Source organism: Chiloscyllium plagiosum, chromosome 14, assembly GCF_004010195.1.
Source record: "Chiloscyllium plagiosum isolate BGI_BamShark_2017 chromosome 14, ASM401019v2, whole genome shotgun sequence".
Classification (NCBI taxonomy): Eukaryota; Metazoa; Chordata; class Chondrichthyes; order Orectolobiformes; family Hemiscylliidae; genus Chiloscyllium; species Chiloscyllium plagiosum.
The window spans coordinates 46779274-46791277 of NC_057723.1; the positions used below are offsets into that span (position 1 = coordinate 46779274).

Genomic DNA, 12004 nt, shown 5'->3' on the forward strand with positions numbered 1-12004 from the left:
AATATAGAGGAGGGCACACCGGCTGCAGCGGATGCAGTAGGTGATGTGGGTGGAGGTGCAGGTGAATGTGTGGCGGATATGGAAGTTTCCTTTGGGGCCTTGGAGGGAAGTGAGGGGGGAGGTGTGGGCGCAAGTGTTGCACCTCCTGCGGTTGCAAGGGAAGGTGCCCACCTTGTCTCAGCCGGATCCTTCCCGCCCGGCACCGCCTTCCTGCCCTGCCGTCTTCTTCTTGACCTGTCCGCCTCCATCCTACTCCGACCTATCACCCTCACCTTGACCTCTTTCCACCTATCACATTTCCAATGCCCCTCCTCCAAGTCCCTCCTCCCTACCTTTTATCTTCTCCTGCTGAACACTCTCTGCTCATTCCTGAAGAAGGGCCTGTGCCCGAAACGTCGAATCTCCTGTTCCCTGGATGCTGCCTGACCTGCTGTGCTGTTCCAGCAATAAAGTTTCAACTATGATATCTAACCTTGCTAACCAGTCTCCCATGGGGAACCTTGTCAAACACCTTACTGAAGTCCAAATAGATCACATCTACTGCTCTACCCTCATCAATCCTCTTTGTTACTTATTCAAAAAACTCAATCAAGTTTGTGAGACATGATTTCCCACGCACTAAGCAGTGTTGACTATCCCTAATCAGTCCTTGCCTTTCCAAATACATGTACATCCTGTCCCTAAGGATTCCCTCCTACAACTTTCCCACCACCTAGGTCAGGCTCACTTGTCTATAGTTCCCTGGCTTGTCATTACCACCCTTCTTAAACAGTGGCACCACGTTAGCCAACTTCCAGTCTCTCTAGTAATATGTCCTAAGTTATCCATTCTTTTTGCTTCATCCCTAGTCTGCCTTGAACTTAAACCCTCCACACACACACTAACCTACAGTGTATCTTTCTACCTGACTCCCTGTCACTTTCCTTTTCCCTTTCCTCCCACCTACCCCCCCGACTCAGAAGTTTAAAGTCCTAGTGACCACACTATTTAGCCTTTTCGCCAGATCACTGATTCCAGATCGGTTCAGGTGGAGACTGTCCCATCGGTACAGATCCCCTGGTTCCAAAACTGATGCCAATGCCCCATGAAATGGAATTCTCTCTTTCCACACCAATCCTTTAGCCACATTTTTACTTCCCTAATTTTCTTATCCCTACACTAATTTGCACATGGCTTGGGCAGTAATCCAAAGATTATGACCCTTGAGGACCTGTTTGTCAATTTCTTTCCTAGTGCTTGATGATCCCCAGACAGGTCCTCCTTCCTAGCCTTGCCTATGTTAGTAACAATGTGGACCACTACAACTGGATCTTCCCTGTCCCGCTCCAATAACCTTTCAAGCCGGTCAGACATACCCTGCATCCTGGCACTAGGTAGGCAACACATGATGCGGGACTCCCGATCGGGCTTGCAAAGGATACTAATTTGTGGGCGGCACGGTGGCACAGTGGTTAGCACTGTTGCCTCACAGCGCCAGAGACCCGGGTTCAATTCCCGCCTTAGGTGACAGACTGTGTGGAGTTTGCACGTTCTCCCCGTGTCTGCGTGGGTTTCCTCCGGGTGCTCCGGTTTCCTCCCACAGTCCAAAGATGTGCAGGGTCAGGTGAATTGGCCATGGTGAATTGCCCGTAGTGTTAGGGAATGGGTAAATGTAGGGGTATGGGTGGGTTGTGCTTCGGCGGGTCAGTGTGGACTTGTTGGGCCGAAGGGCCTGTTTCCACACTAATCTAATCTAATCTAATCGTCCCCCTAATCATAGAATCGCCTATAACAACTACTTGATTTTTGCTCCCCTCTCTTGAATGGCCTTCTGCATGTGGTGCCATGGTCAGCTGGCCCATCCTGTCCACAACCCTTTTCCTTATCCATATAGGGAGCAAAAATCTCACTTATTGGACAAGGTGAAGGTCCACCCCTGAACTCAGAATCCCCCCACCTGCCTCACTTACAGTCACACACTGTGGTCGCTGATCACTTACTTACTGAATTTAGATTACTACTGGATGTGACTGCCTTCTGAAACAAAGCGTCCCGGTAGTTCTTTCTCCCCCCTACCCCCAGATGTGCTGCAGTGTTTGAAGCTCAGATTGCAGATCATCAATTCTGATGTGGAGTTCTTTCAGCAACCAACATTTGCTGCAGATGTGTTCACTGACGCTGACAATGGGATCAGCCAGTCTCACATCATACAGCACATCACCTGTCCAGCCATCTCTACTTATTTAATTTCTAGTACTTCTAGGTCTTATTCAACTAACAGTAAATTTTTAATCAATCAGACAACATACAAGAAATATCAATTGAAATACCTTACCTTAACAAGAGTCCTTTTCGGTTAGAGGAGGAGGGTGGGTGGGAGACACTATTCTCAGGAATCAGCTGCTGCCAAATACATACCTGGCAGCCCTCTGCTCCTTGCTGTGGTCTCTCAGCTGCTCCTTTAAAAACAGTTCTCGCGCTCTCCCTTCCTAGCAGCTCTCCACCCTCTCTCCTCACCACTCTGTAAAAATGAAGGCCTGACCCCCAAGGTAAGTCCCTTTTTTTAAGTGGGAAAACTTACCCTTCCCGGCTTGTGACTGGTTTAATCACAAACCTAACAATATAACAAATTTATGTCCAGTTTATCAAGCATTATTCAATTTAAACACCCATGTTGAGATTTGGTTTCTTGATTATAATGATTACTGTAGCAAATGGAAGATCAGTAATATGACCACCACACAAGCGCTGTCCATTTTTCCATGGTTTCATTTTTTATTTACTGCATCAGTTGTTTATATCAATTGTTTATACTTGGAGCAGTTAAATATGTAGAGCACTTCCACCAACTAATTTGGAAGATTTCACCCTTCCTATTAATCCTGCTTTTTTAAAATCTACAGTTGATAAGATTACACAAATCAACTTGGCTGAATATAAACAGCACTTGTTTAATCTGAACTAGATCTCATATATAGTCTTTGAAGATATTTTAACTTGAGGTAAGTACACTTTTTGCTGTCTACTTTTACAAACAGCTGGAACTTTATTTTTGTGAATGTGATGTCTCATTTGATAGAACTCTTTGGTCTGAGTCATACTTCTATGGATTTTGATTCCACTTCATTACTTGAGCAAGAACCATGGCTGCTACTCCAGTGTAAATTTAGTCCCCATAGCTTTTGTGTCTGGATGACGAACTGATTGCCAAAGGTGAAAACATTGTGATTGAGGATAAAGTGAATGAGTTGTAGTCGTGTTCAGATTGGCAGTTGTTAGTATTACGTACGGAGGCTGTTGTAGCAATGCCATCATACGGAGTGATGCTGGTGTAGATTGCCAAAATGTCAACTGTGAGCAATGTTCCGGGTTCAACTTGTCCATTGATGCTAAGTTTCTGCAAGAAATCTGTGGTGGTGCGATAGAAGCTGGCGGTCCCTTGTCCAATGGGTTTCAAGATGCCCTTGACATAGCCTGAGCGGTTCTCACACAGGGTCCCATCACCTGATACAATGGGATGCAACAACGGAGTGGCAGAGTAGAGGCTGATAACCAAGTTTGGTACCCATGAGGATAGCCTCAGCTGGGACCTTGGGTTCATGTCATACAACAGGTCACCTCAATACACTCTACACTGTCAGACAAGCACAAACACCCCCCATACTCTCACTCCATCACACTTTACCAAGCATACAAACACACGTATGTGCACACACAAGTCTATGGGGTGAATGTGCATTTGCAGAATTATTTGGAGATCCATTCTATTTTGCTCAAATCAAAAAAGCACATCCTTAAGCCAGTAAATTCCTGCTTTGGAAATTGAACTAGTCTGACTCAAGATTGGGATACAAACAGCCTCTAACCTCACATCTTTAAAACATTGTCTGAGCTGAGATGTTCAGGTTTCTTAAAAAAAAACCTGAAGTTATCTGAAATGTGACTTAAAAGTCGTTCTGGGATTTACATATTAACAAACTGAAACCTGCAACTCATTGTAAAAGACTTATCTAAGTTTATTTCAGCTGTGTGATACGAATCTCTTGCTATAAATTGTGTCTTATGATCCTGCTCCACTAGCTACCGGAAGGAAGGAGCAGCGCTCCAAAAGCTAGTGCTTCCAAATAAACCTGTTGGACTACAACCTGGTGTTGTGATTTTTAACTTGGACACAGCTTGCTCAAGAAACACCAGTGAAGTCCTCCAGCTACTTAAAGAACAATCCAGTTATAATAAGCTGGTCAGCATTCCTCAGGCTTTTTTTGCAGTGAGTGTTTAGAATTGATACTATATTGCTTGAAAATTGATACCAATCATGCCTTTGAGATGGGACTTAGATAATTATACAAATGGGAAAAAAATTAAAGGATTACAATAATACTGGAGGATGAGAAACTGAGTGGCTTTCGTAAGATTTCACAAGATGTGGACACAATTAGCTGAATCATTATATAATACCAATTCCCCAGTTTCTCCTTAGAAGTATCAGTCCTCTTTGAGAACCACTGCAGTCCCATGGTGTAGGATACACAGTGCTCTCAGGAGGAAGTTCCAGGATTTTAAACCAGAGACCAAGTAACTATTTAATTCTACATCAGAATGATGTGGTTTTGAGGTGTTCCAATGCAGCTACTGAATGGCCTCTTGTGCCATAATTATTTGATTCAAATAACTATTGAATCATCATCTGTACAAATCCACTCTTCCCACTGGATAAATTTATCACCTGATTAGTCAGTGGTCAGTAACTAAACTTTTAATTTGGTGACAGATGTACAGTATTGCTAGTACAGCAAAGGGTCATAGCAACTGTCATTGGACCCTACAGAGTCTGATTTCCACATAACATTTGTACTTCTCACTGCTATACAATAGTGTAAGTTTACACCAAAGGTGGGAGCAGGACAGGGTTATTTAACCTGTTGTGCTTTTCTAGCATCACACACTCAACCCTAAAAAGTTTACCCCTTGTTCTTAAACTATGATCCTTGGTTTTAAAGAATTAACGGCCTATTAGCAGGTCCTGCTCATTTACTACAAGACTGGGCTCAAAGTGTCATGTGATTGTAGACACTGTTTCAGGCAATGTTGTCTTGGCAGAAGAGGTATTTTTGAACCTTCACATGAAACCAAGTCTTGTGAAGTGTTTAATTATAAACTTAGATTTTAGCATCAATATAGTTAATGTTTAAAATAGAAACAAATCCAACTAATTTTGACAGCATACATTGCAATTAAGACAGCGTGTTCTACACGGGCTGTTGCAAGTAACAAAACCAGCTATTTTCTCTCTAATGAACTCATTTTATCTACTGTCTTGCTTAAAAAAAAAATGTAGAATGTTACCTAAATTCAATGCCCAAAAACAGTTGAAATGACTGATTGAGCATACGTAACAAATTTGACAGCAGTAAGAAATAAGAGAGTGTCCTGTATTCTAGATGGTAAACAAATGTTTAATTATTTCCATTGCATGTCTCAAAACACCATTTCAAAACAACTTTTGAAGCACATTTCAATCTAATAAAATATACATTATATGGTGTCTTAAAAAGTACACAGGCATACGCCAGCAGTGATAGATTAAATACATGTTGCTCCTTAACAAATTTGTTTTGTTTCAACCTTTACACACATTACGCATTTTTGATATTTTTAGCAAGTGCAGCAAGTTGACATCAGGAAGTTTATAATTTTAGACAAAACCAAACACCAGTTGTGTAAAAATGAGCCTGGCAGTTCCCCACAAGATGAATCAAAGTCAAACAAGCACAGATCAGCAAAGGTGAGGAGCAAAAAAAAATCTCAAATGTGAATTGTGCATGACGAAAGAAAATACACATGTAAAAGGGTGGTGGGAAGAATGTAAAACAAGACTGAGTGCTGACCTTATTTGTTTATGGGCTAGGACTCCAAATCTTGCTTTATATTCTGCTTACCACCCCTTTGAGAGTCTCCTTTGCAACAGAAATATTCAGTTATACCATAGTTTGTATTACTCATTAAAATGTTTGGTACTGAGAAGTCCCTAAATTTAAATTATCAATGTTTTGTGCTGAAATTATTTCTAGAGTGAGTTTCCAGTTGCATATTTCAATTATTAAATAGGACTGAAAATTCCTCCTATTTCGCAATGTTAGTTTCAGATACTCCTGGACACAGACCAATTGAGTAGAATAACTACTTAGACCTTGCGCTTCATTGCGGTAGCTACCACACCCACCAAGATAGCAGCAACAGTGAAACCTTGGGCAAAGATACGTGCTCGCATTAACAGCTGAGATTGTCGTGTCTTGCCATGTTTAAAGGCGATCAAACCGTAGGTAAGAGCACCTGCTGTGCCCAACATTCCTAAAAAAGAAAAAAAAATCAGACATTTAAAACTATTGACCAGGGGTTTTAAACTTTGTCTTCATGCATGTGAAGCCTTGGGAATTATAAAGTTAAAACTGTGTTCCTGTTATTTTGCAGAAATCTCAAGTTTTGACTGACAGATCTTGATTTGTTTTTAAGACTTGAGTACACCAATAAGACAGCAGTACTAAAACATATTCTTTATGTGTCTCCAGGATCATCAAACACAAAGATGAATGACCAGCAAACTTCAAATTAGTCTCTGCTTTAGACTGATGTGACCATTTTGACACCTTGGCAATAGTTTACATTATTTCTAGATATTACTTCACACCATCTAAAGCATTTTCCAGAAATTTTGTTCAAGTTGCAGCATAACTGACCAATTCAACAGTTTGCTCTGGATAAAGTAATGGAGCTGATATGCTATGCATGGTCTTCCTGTCACGTAACAGGCTTAAAAACTCTCAAAACACCAGGTTATAGTCCAACAGGTTTAATTGGAAGCACTAGCTTTCAGAGCACCGCTCTTTCATCAGGTCATAGAGACGTATAGCATGGAAACAGACTCTTTGGTCCAACACATCCATGCTGACCAGATATCCCAACCCAATCTAGTCCCACCTGCCAGCACCCGGCCATATCCGTCCAAACCCTTCGTTGGATTATAACCCGGTGTTGTGTGATTTTTAACTTTGTACACCCCAGCCCAACACCGGCATCTCTAAATCAAAAATATAACAGGCTTGTCAACAAAGTTCAAACTATTAAATAAAAGGGGCATTAGTAGTATGGATAGGAAGTTGGCTGATTACAGAAAACTGGTGAATTAATCTTTGAAAAAAGTACCTAGAGAAACAGTTTTGGAAACATCCGTGGAGAAAGAAACAGTGTTTCAAGTCCAATACAACTTTTTAGAATGATTGTTTTCCACCTGGGAGGAAGGTTGGTCTATACTAATCACTAAGGTTTGAGTGTACAGGCACAATTTCAAAACTTGCAAGTGACTGAAAACTTTGTATTGGGAGGAGATTTGTACTAGATAAGACATGGATGCATGAGGAGAGTAGCTCATAAGTGTGCTGCAGAGAAATATGAAGAAATGGATTTTGAAGGAGGAACAATATGGCATTGTAAAGGATATACTGTACTGTAATTCTAGAAGATGCTGAGGAAGTGTACGTACTTACACAGTTGAAGATGGCAGATTGAGGCAGCGGTTAGACAAAGACATAAAGGAATGCTAAGTATTTTTTAAACATATGCACAGTGTAAAAGCACAGAAGTTAAGGCACATTTTTATAACAACTTCAAATGGAGTGGCGTGAAGTTCTGGGCATCATATTGGAGGATATGAAGCTACGTAGGATGCAGAAAAGTTCTGAAAATGTTTCAAGATTTGATGTATTTAGGTGACATGCATAAATTGAAAAGATTGACGCCGTTTTCCTTGGAGAAATTTGGAAGATTCAATAGTATTGTTCAAATTAATGAGTGAGTCCAGGTTGAGTTGATAAGACCATAAGAAATAGCAACAGGAGTAGGCCATTCAGCTTCATGAGTCTGCTTCTCTATTCAATACGATCATAGGTCAGACATTGCTTGCGTCCACCCTTCCCCTAGTTTTCCCTATAATGCTCAATTTATCTGCTTATCAACAATGTAGCTATCTCAACCTAAGATTATACACGAGGACCCTGTCCCCACAGCTCTGTGGGAAGGAGTTCCTAAAACACTCAAACCTCAAGAAATTCCTCGCCTCAGTCTTAAACTGGCACCCCTTCATTCTGAGACTACGCCCTCTGGTCCTAGACTCTCCCATCTGGGAAAACAACTCCTCAGCACTACCTTCTCAAGTCTCTTAAAAATCCTAAGTTTCAATGAGATCACCTCTCATTCTTCTTAATTATAACGAGTACCAACTGTTCACCCTTTGTTCATAAGACAGTCTCTTTATAACAGCGTTCATTAGGATGATCCCAGTCTCTGAACTCCCTCCAATGAAATGATATTTTTCCTTAAAAGGGGACCAAAACTAATTTCAGTACTCCAGATGTGGTCTCACCAGCATTTGTGCAGTAAGACTTCACTACTTTAATCCCCTTGAAATAGGGGCCAATTCCATTTGCCTTCAGAAAACATGTATGTAACCTGCTGCAGCTGTGTGCTAAAGTACCAGAGTCCCTTTGTGTTGCAGCTTTTTGCAATTTTTATTTAATACTTTTCTTTTGTTATCCTTTCCAAAGTGAACAACTTCACATTTTCCCACATTATGTGGTACTTGTCTACTTGTTGCCCACTTACTTAACCAATCACCAATATCTCTGAACAGGTGCACTCAAAACTGATCCCTTGGGAACCCCACTGGTTACAGGTTGCCAACGTGAAAAAGAACCTCTAATCTCCATCCATTGCTTCCTGTCCATGAGCTAATTCTCAAATCTGTGCCAATGCCCAACTCTGTGGGCTCTTATGAATTGACCTTTCGGGAGGTGCCTTGTCAAATGCCTTTTGGAACTCAGTACAACACATTCATTGGTTCCCTTCGATCCGCTCTGGTTGAGACTTCAAAAAAAAACAAACTGACAAATTAGTCAGATGTGATTTCCTTTTCATGAAGCCACGCTGACTCTGCTTATTTGGATTATAATTTTCCAAATGTGCTGCAAAAACTTAATTGATTCCAACATTTTTCCAACAAAATTATTATATTCCCTACAGTATGCAAACAGGCCATTCAGCCCAACAAGTCCACACTGACCCATCCCCCTTACTTATACTTACCTCTGACTAACACTATGCATAATTTATCATAGCCAATTCACTTGAACTGCACATCTTCGGATTGTGGTAGGAAACCGGAGCACCTGGAGGAAATCCACACAGACACGGGGAGAATGTGCAAACTCCACACAGACAGTCCGCCCGAGGCAGGAATCGAACCTGGGTCCCTGGCGCAGTGAGACAGCAGTGCTAGCCACTGAGCCACCATGATGGTAGGCGAAATGGCTGATAGTTATCCGTTTTTTGCCTCCTCCCTTTTTGAATAGGCATATCACATTGGAAAACTGTCAATATTCTGATACTTTTTCCAGAAGCCAAAGAATTTTGGAAAATTACAACCCATGTAACCTTATCTCTATCTGGATTTTTTTATGGATTAGTAAGAAACTGTTTTATAGAGTCAGAGCTGTACAGCATGGAAGCAGACTCTGGTCCAATTCATCCCTGCTGACCAGATATCCAAAAGTAATCTAGTTCAATTTGCCAGCATTTTGCCCATAATCCTTCTAAACATTTCCTATTCATATACCCATCCAGATGCCTTTTAAATATTGTAATTGTAACAGCCTTCACCACTTTGGTTTGGTCACTTTTGAAACATAGGTGTGCGCAAATCTGGTCTCCCTATCAGAAGGATGTTGTGAAACTTGCAAGGATTCAGAAAAGATTTAATAGGATGTTGCCAGGGTTGGAGGATTTGAGCTATAGAGAGAGGCTAGGGCTGTTATCCCTGGAGCGGAGGCTAAGTGGTGATCTTATAGAGGTTTACGAAATCATGAGGAGCATGCATAAGGTAAAAGACAATTTTTTTTCCCCTGGGAGTGGGAGAATCCAAATCTAGAGGGCATAGGTTTAGCGTAAGGGATGAAAATTTAAAAGGGACCTAAGGGGCAACTTTTTCACACAGAGGGTGGTGCCTGTATGGAAATGAGTTGCAAGAGGAAGTGGAGGAGTCTGGTAAAATTACAACATTTAAAACGAATCTGGATGCATATATGAATAGGAAGGGTTTAGAAGGATATGGGCCAAGTGCTGGCAAATGGGACTAGATTAATTTAGGATATCTGGTCAGTATGGTCGCGTTGGACCAAAGGGTCTGTTTCCGTGTTGTACCTCTATGACTGACTTCCTCAGCTCATTCCATACAAACACTACCTTCTGGTTGCCCCTTAGGACCTTTTTAAATCTTTTCCCTCCCAGCTTAAAACTACACCCTCTGGGTTTGGACTCCACTACCCTGGAGAAAAAGACTGTGGCCATTCACCCTATCCATGCCCCTCATGATCTTATAAACCTCTAAAAGGTCATCTCTCAGCCTTCAATAATCCAGAAGCAATAGCCCTAGTCTATTCAGCCTCTCCCTACAGCTCAAACCCTCCAACCCTGGCAACATTCTTGTGAAACTTGGAAGAGTTTAGAAAAGATTTACAACATCCTTTCTACAGCAGGGAGACCTTCAGAGGAATTAAGAACACCAACTTAAGGTGACTGACAAAAGAACTAGATGTGACACACAATAAAAAACAGTAGTTAGGATCCGGATGACTTCTTGACAATCTGTTTGGGACAGATTCAACCATGGATTTCAAGGGGAAAATATTATCATCTGAAAATAAAACTGGAGGATGTAGTGGAGTGGAACTAGCTAATTGGTTGTAAGGAGTCCAAGATTAGACATAACACACTGAACAATCTGTCTTAAGATGTAATGAATCTGCCTGGTTCTAGAGGCTTTGTAAGATTGGCATTGTGCAGCAAAAGGACACCAAAATCTGAATTTGACCTCGACAAGTATTGTTCACATGTTACTATTTTCTTTATTGCCCAACAAATCTGAAAACCATCAGAAAATAACTTTAGTAGTATCTGGATAAGTGGCAATACTGTATTCGAGACCAGTCTGATTAAGCTAACCAATGTGATACAAGTCAGAACCTCAAATCAGTAATATCAGTCACATAGCTAAAATGACAAATAGCTAAAACTTCTTTCTCACAGATGCTGTCAGACCTACTGAGTTTCTACAGCAATTTGCTTTTGTTCCAGATTTTTAGCAACTGCAATTCTTTGATTTATTAAACTGGAGAAATTCTGCAAATCTGGTAGTATATGTGATGAGATAAACAGAATGTTTCAAGTGCAATAAGACTCTTATTTAGAAGTTCCAAAGAGTCATATCAACTCAACGTTAAATGTTTGCCAAATGTTTACAGATGTTGCCAAACTTGCTGAGTTTCTACAACATTTTTGCTTTTATTACAGCTCTCTAGCATCTGCAAAATCTTGTTTCAATTTACATAATAATTTTGTTCCTTGTAGCAGTACCTGCACTCATGACCTTTGTAATTTTTTTATCAAAATGAAAAGATTTACAGCATAGAGTCATAGAGACGTACAGCATGGAAACAGACCCTTCGGTCCAACCAGTCCATGCTGACCAGATATCCCAACCCAATCTAGCCCTACCTGCCAGCACTTGGCCCATATCCCTCCAAACCCTTCCTATTCATATACCCATCCAAATGCCTTTTAAATGTTGTAATTGTAACAGCCTCCATCACATCCTCTGGCAGCTCATTCCATACCTGTACCCTCCCCCCCCCCCACCCTAAACCTATGCGCTCTAATTCTGGACTCCCCGGCCCAGGGAAAAGACTTTGTCTATTTACCCTATCCTTGCCCCTCAATTTTGTAAATCTCTATAAGGTCACCCCTCAGCCTCCGATGCTCCAGGGAAAACAGCCCCAGCCTGTTCAGCCTCTCCCCATAGCTCAAAACCTCCAACCCTGGCAACATCCTTGTAAACTTTTTCTGAACCCTTTCAAGTTTAACAACATCTTTCCGATAGGAAGGAGACCAGAATTGCACGCAATATTCCAACAGTGGC

General features: G+C 41.3%; 1 protein-coding gene across 1 annotated transcript in view; it reads right to left on the bottom strand.

Moving 5' to 3' along the window:
- Positions 1-5414: 5414 nt before the first annotated feature.
- higd2a (HIG1 hypoxia inducible domain family, member 2A) overlaps positions 5415-12004 on the bottom strand; it is an 8088-nt gene continuing 1498 nt past the window's right edge. The window contains exon 2 of the mRNA XM_043703751.1: positions 5415-6330. Coding sequence (XP_043559686.1) covers positions 6164-6330 — 167 coding nt within the window. The 3' untranslated portion in view covers positions 5415-6163. The remainder of the gene's footprint in view (positions 6331-12004) is intronic.